This window comes from Natator depressus, chromosome 22, assembly GCF_965152275.1.
Source record: "Natator depressus isolate rNatDep1 chromosome 22, rNatDep2.hap1, whole genome shotgun sequence".
Lineage (NCBI taxonomy): Eukaryota > Metazoa > Chordata > Testudines > Cheloniidae > Natator > Natator depressus.
In genome coordinates, this window is record NC_134255.1 from 7,702,373 (window position 1) to 7,724,010 (window position 21,638).

The window sequence follows — 21,638 nt, forward strand, 5'->3', positions numbered from 1 at the left end:
AGACAGCCCAGTGCTGTTATCCCCATTGTACAGCTGGAGAACTGTGGCACAGAGAGGCTAAGTAACTTGCCCAAGGTCATGCAGGAAGTCTTGTGTGGGGGAGCAGGGAATTGAAGTCCCAGGTCAGTGCACTAACCACTGCCCCCTGTTGGTCACCAAGATGAGAAGAGCACCGTGAGGAAATGGGATAAGGAAGAGACTCAAGGGAGATGAGATGGAGGATACAGCACTCTCCTATTCCACCTCCTTTGGACACTCTGTGAAACCCTCCCTTTATTTCAGGGTGCGATTGGCAGATATCTGTCCCCCCGACAGCTCTGGGCAAGTTTTTCCCCTCCACCTGGTCCACACAGGGATGATAGCTGCATTAAGTCCTGTCTACACTACCTCTTCTGCAGGCTTGTCTTCCCTGCAGAGGTACTTGAGCCCCCTGTGCGAACAAAACTCCTTCCCTCCAGCGCGCTGGTGCTTTTCTCTCATGTTGGCTGGCCCGAGGAAGGAGACAGGGCACAGCTCGCATGAGCACAACTCAGCAGCTGGTTCAGCCGTTGTTCTGCGCAGTTCTATTTCGCAGCGTGGCCGCTCACCCTCGTCAGTGGTCCCCCCGGCACAGGGCTGTCGTCCAGTGACACACACGGGCTGGTTTGCAGTGTCGATGGGCTCCCCTAACTGTGTAACCAGTTTTGTCTTCCTCCCAGTGACATGGGTAGTGGGACATCCCAGGACGCACTGCCCCCCGTCCCGGGGCGGTCGCTATGGCTCTGTGCACACACCCTCCAGGCTCTATCCCCTGCTGAGGCACTGTGGCATAGCCGCCAAGATTTTCCCAGAATGCACCAGCACGGAGGGAGGTGTGGACGTGCAAGCTTGGGCAGGCACATGGTTATGAGGGGAACAAAGCTGCTGTATTGGTACGACTCCCTGGTCCTTTGCCTGGCCCATTTGAGTGGTGCGTCCTCTCCTCCCCTCCCGCCGCCGGGTTTACCCACTCTCGTGTGAACGGCTGCCTGGCCCCGTTCTCATTCAACCAGTACCGGGGTGCCGGCTTTCCCAATGCAGAGCCCCCGGGGGGAAGGGCTAATTAAACCGGCCACCCAGCTGAGCTAAAAACCCAATCCGAGACGAGGCATGGCGGTGAAGCCTGATGGGGTAGACGGGCCAGGGAGGCGATGGCAATTTAGTGGTTGTCTTGGTAACCAGGGGCCTCATTCTTCACGGTGACTTTACCTCAGTGGGGAGTGACCTCCATCGTGGTCAGCTCCAAGGCCGATCGGAGGGCCAGGAAGGGGATGGAACAGAGCCTGGGTGGGAATGGACAGCCCCAGGGCAAGGGCTCTGTGAAGGTTTGGGGGGGGGGGGGGATTCCTACTCCTCCCAGCCACATATTCATCCAGGCTGCAGGTATAACGAGCCCTCGGGCCACAGTTTGAAAGGAGAATAATAAAAGCTGGAATAACCTGGAACCAGGCAGGGTCCCAAGACGCTGAAGCTACCACTGGCGGCCCAGAGTAACACACCTCAGCGAGGAGGAAGAGCCATGTGAGGCAGATAACTTGTGTGTGTGTGGGGGGGGGGGGGGTGAAGTTAAAGTTGCCCTAAGAGACCCCTGCCTAAAAAAAAAAGATATCCAATAGATTCGGGGCGGGGGGGGAGGGGGGCAGCAATGGCGTGCTAGAGCATAGGACGCTTTGTGACAGGGAGGGAGATTTCCCCAGAGCAAATTATTTTAAGGGCACTGCTAGGAAGAAGAACAACGGAAGGACAAAAGCCTCATCCTTGGTTGCAGCAGCTGTGACAGCTTCGGGGCCGTCTGCAGGGACAGAGCTCAGGACCACCTGCTCCAGAGCCGCCTGCCTTCACTGTCTGACCTCACGGAGCGTTTTCATGAGCTGCACTAAAGGCTGGGTTTTTAACCTCTCCGGGCCTCACGCCGTTGGGAGGGGATGTGGTCATGTGCACGTACAGGCCTTCTAGCCAGCAGAGGGCAGTGGTGTCACACAGGTGGGGCCTGGTTCCCTGCACTTACCCCCCTCTGAGATCAGCAGGAGGAAGGGCAGAATTTGGCCCAGGGTGCCTAACACAAGAAAGATCTTGGACTGAAAGAGTGAGGCTCTACAGCTTGAGTTAAAGAGCCAGGCTCTGTGTCTGGGTACCCATATTGCGTCTCTAGATTGGTGAGGACACACCATGCACGCTAGTGGGTGACACTAGCTCTAAGAAGAGAGGGGAATGGTCTAGGGTGGCCCAACTGGGTAAAATTAGGAGCAATAAGGGGAGACTCAGCCAGTGAACAGCAGGTGAAGTTTCTGGACATGGGGATGTAGGAAGACTCTGATTAGTTTCCCCAGAGGAAGCAGGATCCATCCCATCATTTAGGAGATTTAGCACTGGACAAAATGCTAGAGAATAGAATATAAGGAATATTATGGACCTGGCCAAAGAGAATGGCTAAGATGTTCAACAGCAATAGGCTGGATTCCCTCTCTAACTGCCATGAGTGAAATAAGGAGACTTAAAGGTAGAACGGTGTTAGGTTAAACTTCTTCCAGCTCACAGGAGGGTAGAGATAGAGACACAACAGCACCATCAAAGCAGCGCTTCATCAGTTACAACCACACGCCCTCAGATTGTTCATCCACCCCCTAACCACCACAAGCCTCATCTTGGTGCTATATCCAACAGCTCAGGTATCTCTTGCAGATCTGTCACTCCAAAGATCAGGGATCCGGGTGTGTGTGTGTGTGTCTCTCGCTCCAGCTCTTTATTTAATTCTGATCCTACCTTCCACACACAAATGTCTGACCCCACATACTGATTCAGCTCCCTCCCCTCCACCCACCCACATGGACAATTAAAGGTGGGGATGGTGACTTTAAATTACTGGTCACTTGTGATATCCCAGGCCACAGCAGAGATAGAAAGCAGCAGGCCAGTGAGACAAGAGCAAGGCTATGGTACAACTGAGCTGCGTTAGGCAGAGAAGGGGGTAGGGCATAGGCCTAAGTTGAAGGTTGCCAGTCTTGTGTGTACTGACCTGATCATATGAAGTGGGCAATGCTTCCCCTCCACCCCTGGGCTACTAACTCTCTAGACAGGTCTTGTTTAATACCCATTGGTGCCAGTAGGCATTGTATGTCTGGATCAAGAGAATGTTTTCCTGGGCGAGTGTCATGTGGCTCTTTTGAACCTGAAGCAGTGTAGTTCCAGGAATCCATTATACCAACAGAGAACTGGCCCAAATTACAAAGTTTGGACCCGAATTCCTGCAGAAGGTCCGGGGTGGTGGGATCTGGGACCCTGTTAGCGTGAATCTAACCATCCCTTTGCTCAGTGCGGCCATGCAGCCCGGTTCTCTTCTCATTCCATCCATTCTCAGCTGTCACCTCTATGTACCCACCCAGCCTTGATCACCACGGGGCATACTCCCCCAGTGCTATCCCAGCTACAACCCCTTCTAGTGACAAGAGACCCTCAGCTGTACAGCTGCCGGGTCCTTCTGAATTTTAACCTGCCAGAGAGAATCTCAGGTTGGCCAGCAGCTCCCCCTTGTGCCCACAGTGAGAAATGCAAAGCCAGTGACCCCTCTTCACCCTGCCAAGGCGAGAGAGGTGGCATCTAGAGAACAAACATGAAGCCAATAAACAAACTTAGAGCTGGGCAAACTCACTACTGGCTAGAAATTATGTCACCCCCATCCCGGAAAAATAATAGGGAGAAATAGTGCGACAGGATTACAGCACACATATGTGTGCATGTCCTGGGGGTCTCTCTCTTGCGCTTTTCACTGGCAAAAAGAAAAAAAAAAAGTTTTGTGCCCGTGCCCTCCGTCTATCCATACAACAGGTACCACACAGGCAACAACAGAACAGTCCTCCTCCATCCAGCACCAATGCTCCTTGGCTCCAACCACCTCCCGGGATAAGAGGGGCCATTCAACTCTCTCACCCTTCTACAGAGGTGGCTGAGATCTAGATTGAGACCAACAAACTCATTTCACAAAAGTTTATCCAAAAAGCCATCAGATGGCAACAGCTTTTTGTCACCATCAGCCTGGCCTGGACTCAAATGGCTGACACAAGTGAAAGGCTTTATAGTTTCCTGAGCCACTCCACAATGGGTTAAAATCATAATGCTTCTCAATTCAAATGTGCTGGGCAAGATGCGGTCCCAGCGGACAGTGCACTGGACTGTGACTCAGAGGACCAAAGCTCTATTCCCTGCTTGGCCACTGACCATGGGCATCTCACTTCCTCTGTCTGTGCCCATTTCCCCTCCTGCCCTTTGTTTGTCTTCCTCACCTAGACTAAGCAACTTGGGGCAGGGGCAACCTCTTTCTATGTTTCTGTGCAACACCTAGCACAGTGGGACCTCAACTTCAGTTGGGGCCTCTATATGCTGCTGGAGTATAATTATAAAAGCTGCCTACCTCCCACCTAGGACTGAAAATTCCAGAATCTGCAGGGAACTTTTCAGTCAAAGCATGTGAGGTTGCAATTTTGTGGCAGGTGAAACAACTAGTGGGATGCACACTTCGTTGCTTCTGTAGGCTTACACCAGGGGCTCCTTGTATTCCTCTATTCCACCCCCACCCCCCCGAAATCTGTGTATCACTCTCCCTTCCCCCTCTATTTCAGGGCCTCCCTGAGACACCTCCAGCTCCTCCCTCATGCCAGGGGCTCTGTGTGACCCCTCATTCCCCCTTTCCCCACAATGCCAGGGTCCCCCAACTTAGAACGAGATTTCTCAGAGGCTCAGAGAAGCAGCCCTGGGATCTCAGTCTCCCTTAAGGTCTGGTTCTAGGATGGATCGAATCCCACAAGGACCTGTTTCCCAATCCTGGCTCAGAGGCCAGCTGGAATTTTGGGAGAACCAGCAATGGATAGAATCCACACCAGAATAACTGAGCCCACAAGGCCGCCAACATCCAAAATGATGGAAAGTTGGCAAGGGCAGCGATCTCATGAGATTCCTGCCACGTGGAGCCTAAACATCACTGGGGCAGCTCACGAGATTTCAGTGCTGGTGAACCCAGACCCTTGCCATGAGTCAGCCTCTAGCTTGAACCTCGATTCCTAGTCTAAACCTCATGCAGACCGGAAGACCACCTGGCTGGTCCCACTCATCAACTACCTAGCTAGCCTAGCTCTTAGCACAGCTCATTTTTCACTTGCCCTGCTCCTCTGCTATGGACAAACAGGGGATGTTGATCCCCAGGCATGGCAAGGTGGTCCCTTTGCATCCAGCGCAAACTATAAAGGTGCTGAAGGAGGGAAATAAAGGCCAGGGGAGAGATCTGGAAGAGCCACGCGAGCATGTGACTGAGGACACAGCAGGACAGGAGATGCTGATCAATCATCCAAGCCAGGGATGCTTTTCATTTATTTTAACTCCTGCTCCGGGCCCCCTATAAAGCCACGTGGAATCTGACACCATCAAAGCTGACTGCATATGTCCGCGCTTCCCTTATATACACACACGCGCTTCCGAGCCTCAGCACGGCAGCCCTGCTCGGGTTACCAAGCACAGACAGCCAGGATGTGATGAAACGCAATCTCTTTATCTTTGGATTAGCAGGTTGTATAAAATGTGCCCCTCTCTTGTGATGTTCAGGAGAGGGTGGGGAATGACTTACTAGAACAGCTTATTGCTTAAAAAACAGTGCTAAGGATAGAAGGCAGTGGGGAATGTTGAGATCTGGATCCAGAGTTCTCCCAAAACTGCGGGTGTTTAGATTCAGAGTCTTGGAACATAAGAATGGCCAGACTGGGTCAGACCAATGGTCTGTCTAGCCCAGCATCCTGTCTCCAACAGTAGCCAGTACCAGAGCTTCAGGGGGAGTGTGCAGAACAGGGCAATTATGGAGAGATTGACCCCTCTTCCCCTCCCAGCTTCTGGCAGTCAGAGGTCTAGGCTTGCCTTGAGAATGGAGTTGCATCTGTCCAGATTTGGCCTCATCTCTAGATTCCCCACCTCACCCAGAGTTATCTACTTGGAAGTAGACATGCTCTGCAAGAGAGAATGAGCACTTCTCTCGCTCAGGCTGAAATGAGCAACCCCCCAGAGAGGGAAAATCAGACCAAAAAAACCACAGATGGTTAAAATGATCACAGCATCAGGAGCACTTGCGGACAACAGACACCCTGTGGTATCATCGAGAGAGACCCCAGGAAGCCCACCGACCCGCTACAAAGAGCTGCAGTGGTGGCTGGCGAGGAACTGAGCAGGTTGACCAAGGAACCAGCCACGGGACACAAGACACAGAACAACCAGTGAGTACGGACTCACTGATCCAGTCATTGGGGCTTCCTGATACCTTTGCTACTGGCAATGGGATATGGCTCATGGGCCATCCGAATTCAGGCAGTCTTGGCTCCATTAGAACCTACCGTAGGTGGCTACCAGCTCCCTGGATCCTCTAGCTTCATCAGCAAGGTTTCAGGGTATTGCTCTAGGGTTTCTGCTCCCTCCACCTGCAGCCCTTTCGCCATCGCAGTAACACACAGAGACAGTCTGCACACTACAGGTACAGCACTTCAATCAGCACATGAACTCTACATGCTGGGAGCAGAGGGCACAGGCCTGCTGCACCAATCACGTCCACCCCTTATATCCACGCTGCAGCCCTGTTTGTCCTGGACCACAGGCCTACAGCACCCTTTACTGGTCCTGCAGTACCCATGCTAGGAGCCCATTACTCCTGCATCCCGAACCTGCTGCTCTGACCACACATGCTTGTTGCACCCACGCTGGCAGCCCCTGCTGCACCCATTCTGTGTGATCTCTTGCGCAGCCCCATGCCACACCTCTTTCACGCAAGTGCCAGGCTCTTGTTGCGGCTAATCTCCACGCGTTTTATACTTGGGCCACCTTCACCCATTGACATGGAAGCCACAGAGAAACTTTCAGCCTCCCCTGATCATCACAGCACTGCGGAGCCTGGGAAACACAAGAGGCGATGCCAGCAAACTCCACAGGCAGAGAACAGGGGCGTTTTTAGAGGCGAAGCAGAGACATTTGCATGAAGAGGAATCAGAGGGAGGTGAGGAGAGTCAGGCTGGCAGCCATTGGAGCTTATTCTCAGTGGCTGTTCTGTAGGACGTGAGATGGTGCGTCTCCAACATTCGTGGCCACCAGCCAGTGCCCTGGGGCAGATGCCCCCAGTCCAGAACTGACCACTATTAGCACCGAGTGCCCCTCATTGAGGCCTAATCGTAAATGAACCAGGAAGTCCATTTAAGTGGCTCATTTGCAGGAACCACCACTGCCTCCACAAAGGGCTCGCGCCGGGTTAGGCCTTGATGGTGGCCAGATCAGGCCAGGCCAAGCCAAGCTCGCACCTCGCCCTGGTCTTCAAAAGGTTCCACAAAAACCCACCCCCCCTCATCCTTTGCCTGTTTGATTCATTCGTTTTAATCTTCTGTCACCCAAAGGTGGCTCCGTTCCTGGATGCCCCATGGAGCTGGCTCTCGAGCCCAGAGCCTATGGATGGGCACTTGGTTCTGAGAAACCCGAAGCAAGGCTCCCCCATCTCTTCTCCCACTGGCTAAAAACCTAAGATGGAACCCTGAGAATGCCCCGGATCTAGTCTGTCTCACTGTGCCCGTCATCGTGGCATCGGGGTGCCTGTCCCTTTGACCCAGTGGCAACTGCTGCCAAAGGGGACAGCTTGAGGGCAGGATGAGGGGATGCAGCCACTGTGTGCGCCAACTGCCCGGCCTGTATTTATATTGCTGCACTGACTCACCCACTCAAAAAGTGGGTCTAAATGCTTCTAGCTCCTGCACCGATACCCCAGAAGCCAAGAATAGCCCCATCTCTGTTCCCCTTGGCAGACAGGCCCCTGGGCAGACTCTGAATTCACTCTGCTAGGAAGGACCACAGCCCCGTTTCCTTCCTTAGGACTCACCCAAGGGAGGAAAGAGACAGTTTAATAAATGAGGGGCACGGATTTGGAGCAGGGCCAAGGGTTTGTTTACAGACGCAAGCTGAGCGAGCAGAGAGGACTGTACAAACTGGAATCTTTTCTTGGCTCGGGGTCGTCTCAACTCCCAGCTGCCCCCCACCCCCACCTCGCTTCTCCCTGCAGCTCCAAAAAAGGACCACTCCATGTTACATAATTGGATGCGCCTGGCACCGCTGCAGACATGCAAGCATGTCCTCCCTTTTACTTAACAATACCTTTTTCGGTCATCCAGCTTTTCTCCTCCAGCCTCCTGTTGCCATGAAACTGACAATCAGGGGAGATTTATAGCCCCTGGCTCCAGCTACAACTATTCCAGCCATGGAGAGGAGGGAAGGAAGGGTGGGGTGGGATATTTTGGTGCGGGGAAGGAGAAGAATCGTTACTAGTTAGCAACAGCATCTGGCGGAAGACACTTGTTGTAATTTCAGGTGTAAGCTGGAGGATGCTATGGAAATTGGTGCTAGGGAACAGACTGAGAGAGAGAGGGAACCGGGGAGGAATGAGAAACCACTGCAAAGGATGGAAGAAATGTGTGTGTAAAGAGGGGGGCAAATTCATCCCTAGTGAAATTCCACTGATTTCAACACTATTGCACCAGGCAGGGGGATCGGCCCGTTGCGTCCAGATCATTTAGCTGCATGGCTTCTGCAAAGGAGGAATTCCGGTACTTGCTGGAGAGAAGCTGGAACGCCCATGCGGGTATTTGCATCAAGAACATCTCGTGCTACAAGAGCTGCAAGAGGAGTGTACAGCAGTGGGAGGCAGTTCTGAAGCAGCAACACCTGCCAACACCCTCTCAAGCGCTAAAAACCCAATGGGGAATCTGGTGGAGCAGGAAAGGAACCCTCTGGGGGCACCAGAAGCAGCACAACAGGCTGTACATCTGACTCTGTATAAACCTTCATGCTTCAGGGCATAAACCAACTAATAGGGGTCAGGAAGGAAGATCCCCTCCCACATCGACAGGTTATTCCATAACTGCCTAGGAAAAGGTACTTGCACCTTCCTCTCGAGTAGCTGGTACTGGCCACTGTTGGAAACAGGATGCCAGACTAGATGGAGCATTGATCTGTTAAGACTATTCCTGCACTTGGTCTACACTAGAAAAGAAAGGGGCTGCCAAGGATTGAATAGTTCATGTCACAGAATCAGCATCTGGCATAATCTCCTCCCTCTTAGGGCTACCCAGCAGCAGTCTGCACCAGAGTCAGGGTGCCAGGACTGAGGCTGTACTTAGGTTTGCCCCGTTCAATCAAGCTAGGGGTACAAGGATGGCGAAATGCCTCCAACCCGAGTCTGTGTAACGCAAAACTCCTGAATCATCGTTATTAGAGATCCAACCTGGGGCCTCTGGATCTTAAACTCTGAGCTTCTATGACCCGAGAGACAAGACCCACGTTGGCTAGCTGAAGTTCTATATGTGGGCCAGCCACCACTAGAGGGGGACATAGTACCACACTGAGTGGGCATGGAGAGCACCTGTTCTTAGCACTCCTCTAATGAGGGTATGTCTACACTGAAATTTAGAGATGCAGCTTGTGTCTGCATATCCACACTGACTTCACTATAGCGAACGTGGATAAACGTAGCAGTGAAGATGCAACTGCACGGACATCAGTGCGGGTCAGGAACACCAGTACATACCCAGGCTTCTGGGCAGGCTTGAACAGCCCATGCCAGGGTCTGCACCATCACGTCTTCACCACTATTTAGAGCTGTGCTAGCTAGATGAGAGCTAATGCAGGTATACCTGGGCATATCACACCACCGCCCACAGGAGAGATGTACCCCGAGGCAAACACAGGCTGGTCTCAGCTCTGCGGCAGGTAGCAATGCCAAGAACACAGAGAAATGGAGATCTCCACCGTAGCTCTCGGTCATGGTCAGAGCCACCAAGCAACTTGCGCTCCGCCGACAGAAACACCAGCGCTGACCTCCCAGAGCAGAACATCCACACTCCTTCTCTGACTCTACCCCAGCTCTCATCCCACACCAGAGCTGAACGGCGCCGAGAGGCCATCGCTTGTGGTGCCCAGAACAGCGAAGGAGACAGAAGTCCGAGCAATTAATGGATAGCACCAGTATCCTGGTAACAGATCAGCTGATTTTGCAAACCCCCCGCCTTCTGGGTTGCATCAAACATGGATTGGAAGTATAGGCCCCTTCTAGTTTTGAATCTGATCCAGACACAAAGTGCAGAGGGTGGGGATTCAGATCTGTGGATTCTAACTCAACCCCCCCCCGCCACTTCCTCACCCTACAATTCAAGGGTGCTGAGCACTGGACTGGAAGCTCTGCTTTAGTTCTATTTCCAGGGGAAACACTGCAGAATACTCTGATCTGGGCACGAAAACAGGCCCCCTGGCACGAGGCAAACGCCCATGGAGACACTAGGTTTGTCTGACCCCGAATCTTTAACACAGACTGCACGGAGGGGCTGCACACCCCGCCTTTCTAACACAGCTCTGCTCGGGACATTTCCAGAGATCCCCAGTTTAGGCACGAGTCACAGAGCCAGTCAGGTGCTTAGCCTGTGAACGCTCCTCGGGTAGAAAACGGGCTGGCGGTGCAGGTTCCCTGGGTAATGGGGACGCAGCATAGTAGGACGGGATAACGTGCAGTGCCAGGACCTGGTGCCTCCTGTGCTCACACGCACAGGGATCAGGTTCCAGCTAATTTGCGCAGCTAGAAAAGTCTGCTATGGAGAAGCTGTAGCATTTCCCCCCTGCCTTCGCCCAAAAGAAGCCCACTTTCTAGTGGTTGCTAAAATCCTCAGCCTGAAAGGGCTTTGGCAAACTTCATCGGGGGCAGTTCCCCTGACACGGTCCTTGGAGAACATCTGTTGCATGAGAGGAAATGCTTCCAGGCTCTGAGCTTCGGCACTTTTGAGAAGCTTTGCCGTTTACCTTCGAAGACCAGATCCTCAGCTGGTGAAAATTAGTGCAGCTGCATTACCTGATTGACATCAGCTGAGGATTTGGCCCTAGGCATCCCCTCCTGGGAAAGGGGGATGGTACGAGAAGAGAGACTCCACATAACCAAGCTAATAGCCAAGCAAATGACCCCTCCTTTTCCCAGCTCACACAACAGGAGCCATGTTTTGAAGGACACGGGGCTGCAGGACATGCGGCAGGTCCAGCCAAGCGGTTACTGCTGCACAAGAAAAGTGAGCACTCGCTCAATGCATGTGCCAGCCGAGGACAGGGCCCTGAGCCAGCCAGACTGGGGAAGGTTTGGCACATCCTGAACCTGCCACGCACATGCGGCATCGCAGGAGGGAGGGTTACAAACACACCCTGCTCAGGGACAGTGCACACATTCCTTTCTGGAACATCAGACAAGGCACAGCTGTGACCTGCCCCTTACTGAGAGAGAGCTGGGTGTCAGTGGAGGCTGGGAGTCCTACTTCCCTGGGGTGCTGGGAGAATAAATTCATTAATGCTTGGGGAGATTATTAGCGACTATCCTCTACTAACCTAACTTTCCTCGTATTCCTACTGAGGTGGCCGCTGCTCTTACCAACCCAAATGGATCCATGACCCTTTGAGAGCACCCACTGGAGATCCAGGAAGCAGCCTTCACTGGACACACTGCCCTTCTCACCAGGGACAAAACCTCCCACTCCAAGAGCCTGGGACCTGATGCTATGGATCAGTCCTTCCTGTCTCTAAAGGGAAACGACCCTGGGCTGCATGTGCCAAGGGAGACCCGCTCAGCTCTCTTCTCCCTGGGGACGTGGAGCGCTGCAGAGATCTTACCTTTGGATCAGGGACCCGAAGAGCAGGTGCAGCACCTTCTGCATGTTCTCAGTGCAGAGCCAGCTCCAGCGATCCACCATCAGCAGATGCAGCAGGTCCAGAGCCGTGTCTGCCAGGGGCGTCTCAGAACCTGCCGGGAGGTAGGGGGGCATGTGAGAAAGCCGGCTCACACCCACGTCGCTTGCTGCGTCAGAGTGAGACCATGGCTCTGCATTCACAGCAGGAACACTGCACTCCTGGGGCACAGACTCCCTTCCTTACAGGCCCCCAATTACCACCTCTCTAGACTCCGGCACATGCAGAATGCTGCTCCTGGCCTAGGGACGTGCTACAACACTCCCACTGCCTTCCGAAACGCCCTTCGGCCTCTCTCACCTCCAATCCAACCCCAAACAGCTCCCTTCTCCCTCCCATATTCCTCATAATACAGAGCAGCCAAAGGAGACACACATTAGACCAGATCCCCAGCTGCTGTCACTCGCTGCGAGCCCCGCCGACTTCACACCCAGCTGTGGGTGTGAGGCCGGGGGTGTCGTTTACAATACATGGGTATAGCGTCTGGCACAATGGGGCCAGGACTTTAGGTGCCTCCGCAGCATAGCTAACTGATTAACTCCAAAGCCTTTCGGGGTGTGGGTTGTAGGAAAGGCCTGGTGACAAATAAAGCCACATTGTATTGTGCACATGGCCCATTCCTTAGTCATGCATTCCCATTCTGAGTGTGAGGAGGCGTGGGCAAAGTGGCTGGGCATTCCCAGTTCCTCCCCAGTGAGGAGAGTGGCAGAACAAGAACGTATGCCAGGATTAAGGCTCCCATTCGGTGCCCTCATCGCCCATCTCCGTACAGCCTCTAAGCGGACCCGGTGCTTTACAAATGCAGAGGAGACACGGACCCTGCAAAGAGCTTGCAAGCAGAATAAGACAAGATCAAAGGTGAGACAAGACATGGGGCAGAGAACTTGGGACGAGGAGAAAAGATTGCTTGGAGGGGTGGGTGCTGAAGGAGGGACTGGAAGGATCTCAGACTCGGAGACAGCCAAAAGGACAACAGAAGCATGAAGACGAGAATGGGAAAAGGAGGTGGAAGGAGAGGAAATGAGAACAAAGACGTAGGCGGGGGATACCACTGGGTGGGTACCAGTGGGGATTACAGGTAAGAGGTAGGAAGCAATAGGGGGAGTTCAGGGAGGGAAGCATGGTTGAAACAGGTGGGGAGAAAGCCAATTACAGCAGATAGAGTTTGGACTCACTGGGTGTGGAGAAAAGGTGGGGGAAGGGGGCAGCTGGTCTTTTCCCAGGCATGCCCTTCACTGCTCCCAACTTGCAGTTTTTCCCAGGGGTTTGGCTTTCTGGTTAGCACTGCTGGGCTGCCATCTTGTGGCAGGCCCTGGTCCCAGCACCGAATGGAAAGGTGCAAAAAACCAGCACATCAGCAGTGATGTGCCGCTGTCAGACCTCGACAGGGTAACCGGCTCTGTTCCTCAGGGTCCTTGGACTCTCCAACCAAACCGTGCAAGCTTCAGATCTTAACTGCAGTTAGCCGGTCTAGAGAACTTTCGCACCTCTAGGTCTCCGGGCACGCGACACAGGTGGGAGGCTTTACTTTCCCCATATTACAGGTGGCCAAACTGAAGCACAGGTTCCACATGCTGACCTCACTGTCCCAGTCACTGACCCTCCATCCTCTCCTGAAGCTGGAGCACCTTTCAGAGTCCTCCTGCTTCTGCTTGTGCTCAAGTTACTGCCCGAAAGGAGAGTGGACAGGGTTTTTGCTTCCATTCCCTGCTGTCGGTGAGCTGGCCCCTTGCCCCCATCAGACTGGATGCTAATTGTCTGCACATGACCGTCTAGTAAGACGGGTAGCTCACATTTGGCCCTCAGTATCTCTGGTCCTTCTGAGAATCATTTCTTCTCATGCATTACATTCCTCTGGGGCTTGGATTTTCTTTAGAAGGGCCAAAGCAGGCTGTCACCATGCGCAAAAACCCAGGCAGCGCTACAGGACAGATGATCATGAATTAACCTTGTTTACTCCCTTCACGTCCATTCTCCCAACCCCAGGTCACTGGCTGGCCAAACTTACTGCGCCCCCCTCTTCTTACAGGTCACTTACTCAACAAATATGGACTCTGGTTGTCCTTGGCAAGCCATTTCGCAGACATTCCCCTTCTCCTCCCAGACCATTCCGTCCCTTCGCTGCTTCCAGGTCTGGTGATGGTTCAGATAAGTCAGCATCATTTACGCAAGACTTCCATGAGAGTTCAGCTAAACACGACCCCTTCGCGTCTCACTTGTTCTGTACAGACCAGTGACCTCAGACCTGACAGCCCTGCAGCGTTATGTTCACATTCATTAGAGGCAGGGCAGGTACCGCTACTTATGCATAAGGATGCTCCACACTTCCTATTCTGAGACCGTGTATGCAGTTGATTATAACTTAACCAGACTTTAACCATTGGGTCTGTAATCTTCCAGGCGGGGTGTCTGCCTCAAGTTGAATTATTTTGGAAAGTTTCAGCTTAAACAGTTCAGCCGCATCCAAGAACAGACTAAGGGAAAATACATTGTTTTGCCCATGTTAAAAATATTCTTACAACTGTTTTGTTGAAAAGTTCTAGTGCCCCCATGCTTGGAGCAGGGATTTGAAATTTGTCAGGGGTCGCTCTAGGGTCACAGATGTGCCTTTTGCTGTTCCCATTAAAGCCATCCAAATTTGGTCAAATTACAAACTTCTGAAAGACTGTGCATTATAACACATAAACGCAAGGGGGCTGAATGGCAGCTGCACGGGCAACCTTAATTCTGGCATTTCCTAACTTCTGAGTTCTTGACTTTGCAACTTTAATGTTCTTTTAATGGAGGTTTTTTTAAATGCAATATTGAAACTAAAATGTATTAAATGTCTCCCTCTCCTGGCTCTAGGAAATGCATCTCTATAGTAGCGTTCACCAGAGGAACTCCAAGCTCTCCATAAACATTTCTCACGTCGCAACAGTCCTGTAGGGTACAGAAGTGTTATTCCCTCCCTGGTTGCCTGGAAAACAGGGAATAAGGGCCACACAGGTGGAATAACTTGCCCAGGGTCCATCAGGGAAAAACCAAGCAAACGGGAGTCCAGACTCACACTCCCAAAGTAACAGACAACCCTGCTCTCTGCAAACTGCCTTTATTACTTTCTCTTGGAGACACTCCGTCATGCAGAGAAGCAGCACATATCTGCCCAGGTGGGAATTTTCGAGGGTGAGGCCTCGTAAAGATTATTGTGGTGCTAATGTTGAGAGTCATTCAGATTTTTTATTACAGATGGGGTGTAAAAGAGACATAGATATACAAACAAGTGAGCCATTGGCTCCTGCACCGTACCTCCAACAGGTTATTTTAGAGAAAGACAAATGGGGCAATGCTGGGCATGATGGGGGGACGGATTATTTCCTTCCAGCTGCTTGAGTCATCATCATGCACTACAAAGCGTGAGACTGGATCACTCCCTTTCCGCATGTACAACTAGAAATATTATTGTGTGCAAGACTGTTCAGCCCCTTTTCATGCCCTGCAATGGCTGTCTCTCTCCAGCTCCTGGGTAGCGAATTCCCCAAGCCCGTTCTATGCTGGGTGGAGCAGCGTTTGCTTTCGTTGGTTTGCAGCCTGTTAGCCACTAGCTATTAATTATTACTGGTATTGCAGTCGTGCCTAGAGACCTCAGCCTGGGAGTGGGGCCCCATTGTGATGGGTGCTGCACATGCTCAGAAACCCAAAGAGGTTACATCTAAGTAGCTTGGAGCGAGTGAGGAGTTTTGAGAGAGCCCTTGCTCTCATGCCAGAGGACAGCATCAAAGAGATGACTGATCCACGCACTCCGTAGCCACATGGCTCTGATTCTTCCCTTTGCTTCCAGCGACAATCCAGCACACAGCTGCTTCCCAGCACGGCGCCAGAGAGGTCTAGTTGTTTCAGTCATTACTCAGAGTGCCCAAAGCGTGACAGGCAAGGAGACCCCAAAGGCCCTATGAGATAAGCAGACTGACGAAGATGGGAGAGGCATGTACCATACAAGCCAACTGATGGGGTGGGGTGGAGGGGCATTGGCAGGCAGGAGCTTACCAGGGTCATCCTTCTGGCTCACCGGCTGCTGCGGGACATGCGTGGGGCCTGTCCCCTCGGTTTCTGGGGCCTCGCTGGACGTCGCCTCCAGCAACTTCTCCTGCTTCTGAATGAAGGACTCCATTCCGGCCAGGGACAAGGGATCAGAGACCTGAGGAAGCAGCCATGTGTCAGGGCCACAGCACTGGGAAGCAGGTGGCCATAGCTGGCAACCCACCCCATCCAACTGCTCTGCATCATATGAACAGCTAGCCACTGCCCTGAAGCCATAGCCTCTCCCGGCTCCCACCCTGTGCAGCCCCACTGAATCCAGTGGCTCCCGTCAGGGCACACTATGGCCTGTCCATTAGCACCGCAAGCATAAAAATTAGGTCACAGGAAGTCAGTGTTGCTCCTATTTATTTTCTATTTCAACCCTCAACACTTAGTTCCTGCTGCTGGGCTCCAGGACCATTCCCCAGAGATGCACTGGCACGGCATTCTTGTCCTGCAACACCCTTTGTTATTCCAGCCCTAGATGCCCAACTCGCTTGCCCTCATCTCCAACAGCCCTCCTACCCCGACCAGCTCTGCCCGTTTATTATTTGGACTGCGATAGTGCCCAGAGGCCAGGGCCCTGTTGTGCTAAGCGCTGCACAAAGATACAACAAAGAGAAGGTTCCTGCCACCAAGGCTTTTCCTCACCTGCAGCCCTGGTATCCCCAATAGCTCTGTGAATGCTCTTCCTGATTGGTTGGCAAGAATCCTGCTAGGCACTGGGCCCCTCTTTAACTAACCATGCAAACAGCTTCATGGTGGCTCAGACTACTAAACTCGTTGCACTGGTGACCATCTCCAACAGCAGCAAGCAGTGAATACGCTGCATGGGGTCCCCACTGCACCACATGCTTTGTACCCCTGGATTTTTCCAGTTCAGCCCTCAAACAGTCTCCCAAAGACCCATGGTCCTGGCCATCTGACCAGCAACCTCGTGCAGGACCCGCACTTACAGTGCTGGCCTCCCTCAGGCCGTACAGGATCCTCTCATGTGCTTCGGCCACGCTCAGCACCGGAGCAATTTTACTGGACGGGAACCTCAGCCTGGGCCTGGGGAAGAGAGACAGAGCGGAGTTTAACGCCTTGTCCTTCATCTGAGGGGAGGAGTTGCTAAAACTTCAGCTAAGAACACAGAAAGTCACCCTGCTGTGAAAGGAAACCAGCTCTGATCTGTCCTGTAACCAAGGCCAGATTAAGGGGCAGGTGACCACCTGGGGTGCCAAGGCTTGGGGGGGGGTGTACCGGGCTTGGGGTGCTGTTTTTGTTGTTCGTGACAAAAGGGAAAGTAGAACGTCTGACGTGACACGTTTCAGACATTCCGCAGGCAGATTCATTTTTCACTAGCCTCCTAGAACATTCTGGACCTTGGTAGAATCTCGTGGAACCTTCCAGACTTTCCTTGAACCTTCTAGAATGTTGCCAGCCAGGCCCTCGCTGGGTAGGACGTTGCAAGTCAGTCAGTGAGGTGCAAGACCGAAGTGAAGTGAAGTGAAGTGAGAGCCCAGGTGCGGTACTGTGAACCTTGTTCAAATGGCTGACAACGTTCTGGGAAATGTCCTTCTCAGAAAGTCTGGAAGGTTCCACGAGACTCTACCAGGTCCAGAACATTCTAGGAGGTTAGTGAAAAATGAATGAATTACAAACACAAAAAAAAAATAAGTTATTCAAAAGCTTAACAAATGGGGGAGAGGGGGGTGCCAAAGACACTCCTCGCCTGGGGTGCCATTTGGTCTCAGGCCGGCCCTGCCTGTAACCCCCAGTGGCCCTAGGCAGACCACCCGGTAGGTATAATTGCCAAAGGTCCTATGCAATTTTGTAATGTATAGCAGCAAGGGATACATAGCATGAATGGCCCTGTACACGCTGCTATAAGCCCTGCCAAAGAAGCGCTGGTATCGTGCTATAACAGGGGGATCCTGCAAAGCAAGTCTCCATAAGGGCTTACAGACCACGTGGGTATCCAGAATACACACTCCAGGTGCCTGCAATGCAGTCATGGTCTAGTATCTGACAGCAGCAGCCAGGGCTTCTGGGTTCTATTTCCAGCAATTCCATTGACTTACGTTCAACATTAGGCAACTTGCTTCCCTTCTCTGTGCCTCAGTTTCCCCATTTCAAGTGTTTGGGAGAGGGGGTGCCATAGATATTGATGTAGGAGCTCAGTTTCTGAGGCTGAAATTTCTGACCCAGAACAGGGAGATTTCAGGGTGAGCACAGTATGCAGGAGTCAGTGATAGCCATGGACCGTGCAAGCACTACGCTGCCTCGTTCACCTCCTGAGGAGACTGCAGCCCTGGCTGGTGCTTTGAGCCTGGGGCAGCACTTACAGGATGTTGCAACAGTGACACTGCAGCTCTGGCTACCATATATATACACACACACACACATATAGACCCACATCTTATGCACTGGCTACCATATGGCCTAGGGTTTACTTAATCCTGCCTTAGCACGGGGGGGCATGGACTAGATGACCTGTTAAGGTCCCTTCCAGCCTTATATGACTATGATTCTATACACATACATGTATATACACCCACTTCTTAGACACTGGTTACCATTTTTCCAAAGTCAGATTTAAAATAATAATAAAAAAACCCCAACATGCCTATTCAAGGCTCTGGGTGCCCAACAAACCATCATGACTTGGATAACGGAGTGGAGATGATGCTTATAAAACGTGTGTATGACACCAAGCTGGCAGGGGTTACAAGCATTTTGGAGGTCAGGATTAGAATTCAAAATGACCTTAGCAAATTGGAGAATTGCTCTGAATTCAAGATGAAATTCAATAAAGACAAGTGCAAAGTTTTACACTTAGGAAGGACGAAAAATCAAATGTAAAACTACAAAATGAGGCATATCAGGCTAGGCAGTAGTAGTGCTGAAAAGGATTTAGGGGTTCTGGTGGATCATGAACTGAATATAAGCCAACAAAGTGATGCAGCTGGAAAAAAAGACGAATATAATTTTGGGGTGTGTTGTATGTAAGACACTGGAGGTAATTGTCCCTTTCTACGTGGCATTCGTGAGGCTCCAGCAGGAGTACTGTGTAAAATTGTGGGCACCACAATTTAGGAAAGAAGTGGACAAATTGGAAAGAGTCCAGAGAAGAGCAACACAAATGATAAAAGGTTTAGAAAACCTGACCTATGAGGAAAGTTAAAAGAACTTGGCATGTTTTCGTCTTGAGAAAAGAAGCTTGAGGGGGGACCTGATAACAGGCTTCCAGTGTGTTAAGGGCTGTTATAAAGCGGAAGGTGATCAATTGTTCTCCATGTCCTCTGAAGGCAAGACAAGAAATATGGACTTAATCTGCCGCAAGGGAGATTTAGGTTACATATTAGGAAAAACTGCCTAACTATAAGGGTAGTCAAACTCTGGAATAGGCTTCCAAGGGAGGTTGTTGGTCCAGGGTTAACTTGGTCCTGCCACAGCAGGGTGCTGGACTTGATGACTTCTCGAGGTCCCTTCCAGCCCTAGATTTCTATGATTAACAATACAATAAATAGAATGAAATTTCTGCCGTATATATCCATGTGCTTTGCTCTTCTCTTATATATTGTCTAACACACACAAACAGGCCCTCCTATACCGGTCAATTTCTTTCTTTTTTAAATAGCAATTTCTATTCAGTGAGAGGTGGTCACTTATACACGAGCATATATGGTAACATAACACATGTTCATAAAACCTTTTGCTATCAAACGCCCTAAGCAGGATTGTGTAACCCAGCTATTAAATGTGCAGACATGGAGAGGTCTGAAGGATCTGGAAGGGCCGTTCGCTTTTTGGATCAATTAAAAAGTCTGTTTATTGCTAAGGAATGTTCTTTCCAGCCAAGATTGCCCCAAATCTGATTAAAAAAAAACCACAAACTGCTCAGAGCAGCCTTTTGAAGCAAAACATCCCTTTTCAGGAAAATACATATGTATACACACACACGGATTCCAGCCAAGTTGACCGGAGGCTTCTGTTGACTTTAGCAACAGCAGATAGTAAACACTTATGTAGCAAAGTACATGCAGTATCCTCGGCCTATGCCACAGGATAAACTCTCCAGCATTCACTGGCCATACCATAGGCCACCACAAAGAGCTTGTGGAACTTTTGGTAAGGGCAGTGGGGGTTAACCCCCAAGTCTGGACCAAATCAAAACTCAGGTATTAAAATTACATTCTTCCTCCCCCAAACTCCCTTGCAGTTTCAGTTGGATTTGGGATTGTGTCCTAAAGTATTGTGGATGGTTGCCACAATTGCTGTTTAAACATCAGCTGTGCTCCACCCCAGAGGAGGCTGCAGTTCACTGGTACAGCTCGTGCATTAGTTTAAAGATTATAACGCAATCCTTCAATAACATAAGCATGTCCTCCAATGCACTGCACCTCCAACAGCACAAAATACAATGTTTCAGTGCAGACCCCATGGGAAGAGTGCCACCTATCATCAGCCAGCACCAATTCCTGGAATATCTGAGTGTTCCCTTTGGGGTCTCCCCCTCACATACTGACCCAAGTCGACTCTGCTTAATTTGTAAAACATAATGGAGTCACAGCACAAGGTAGGACTGATGCATATTACTCACCATTTCAAAGCACCCAATATCAAGCCTGGTATTTGGTGCTGCCTTGAAGCACTAATTATCCTACGTTCAACCCACTGATACTGTCAACATGCTGGGCATAACCTGAAAAGAGTCCTTACTTATTAGCCTTCTTCCCATCCGTCTGGGATTTCCCATCCACCTCTGCCTCGCTGAGCTCTTCCGTTGGGCTCTGAGGTTCCGACCTGGGGAATGCCGTCTTCAAAGTGTCCACAATGGCATTGAGCACAATCTGCCGGGGGTGGGAAAAGCAAGGTGGTTAGCTCCTTGAGGAAGGAAAATGCCATGTTCCAGAAAGAAGTGTCCTCTGGCTTCCAACTCAGCCAGGACAGGCCCAGCCTGTAACTGCCTATCGACCGCTACTGAGGAGGAGGAAGAACACGTTAGGGCCATAACAGCCTTCACTTTGGGATTAAAAGAGCTCAGTGCTACACACAGAAATGTCATCCGTGCTCCTTTAGGGCCAGCTCCTGCTGCCAGCAGAGTCAACGGGAGTTTACCGGGGAAGCCCGTGGGACAAGGCATGAGCCCATAATGCAATCACTGCATGTCTTCCCCTTACCAGGTTGCTATTGGGAGCAAAGGGATAGCCAAGATGCCCAGAGAAATGGACAAGAACTGATGGGCAGCTCAAACCTCCACTTAGCTTGAGTCTGTCCTTCACGTCTCTGCTCCCATGGCTGACAGGCGCTCCCCTTTAGGCCAGGGCTACACTGCAATCATGAGTGGGCGATCACAGCTTGTGGAGACAGACTCAAAGCTAGGGTTGATCTAGCTAGCTGGAATAACAATAGCAGTGAAGCCGTAGCAAGTACATACCCAGGGTGCTGGGTGGGCTTGTACAGTCCGTGCTGCTGCTCGCAATCATTATTTGAGCTTGTTAAATCAAAGCGAACTTAAGGATGTCTACATGCGCTGCATTCACCCCTCTGCCTGCAGGCTAGAGATACCCTGAGAGTCACAGGGCCTCTCCAGGTAACATTTTAGACAGAGGCCTGTTAAACCTTCTGAACTGCACGTATGCTCGTGAAGGACACTTCTTAAAGTAACCCTACTGGGGCTGCCGAGGGTTCAGTGGAGCGGCAGGCACTGAAATTGTTCCATCTGCGGATAGAGCCCTCGCTTGCGGTGTTTGGGGCACGGGCACAGCCACTGCTCTGGCAAGAGTCCATCTGGG

At 51.5% G+C, this 21,638-nt stretch overlaps 1 protein-coding gene across 3 annotated transcripts in view; it reads right to left on the minus strand.

Moving 5' to 3' along the window:
* SNX19 (sorting nexin 19) overlaps nucleotides 1-21,638 on the minus strand; it is a 53,063-nt gene that overhangs the window by 24,199 nt on the left and 7,226 nt on the right. For all 3 annotated transcript variants that reach the window (XM_074936515.1, XM_074936517.1, XM_074936516.1), the window contains exons 5-8: nucleotides 20,563-20,693; nucleotides 16,812-16,908; nucleotides 15,823-15,973; nucleotides 11,722-11,851 (exon numbers count right to left, since the gene is read on the minus strand). In XM_074936515.1, coding sequence (XP_074792616.1) covers nucleotides 11,722-11,851; nucleotides 15,823-15,973; nucleotides 16,812-16,908; nucleotides 20,563-20,693 — 509 coding nt within the window. The remainder of the gene's footprint in view (nucleotides 1-11,721; nucleotides 11,852-15,822; nucleotides 15,974-16,811; nucleotides 16,909-20,562; nucleotides 20,694-21,638) is intronic.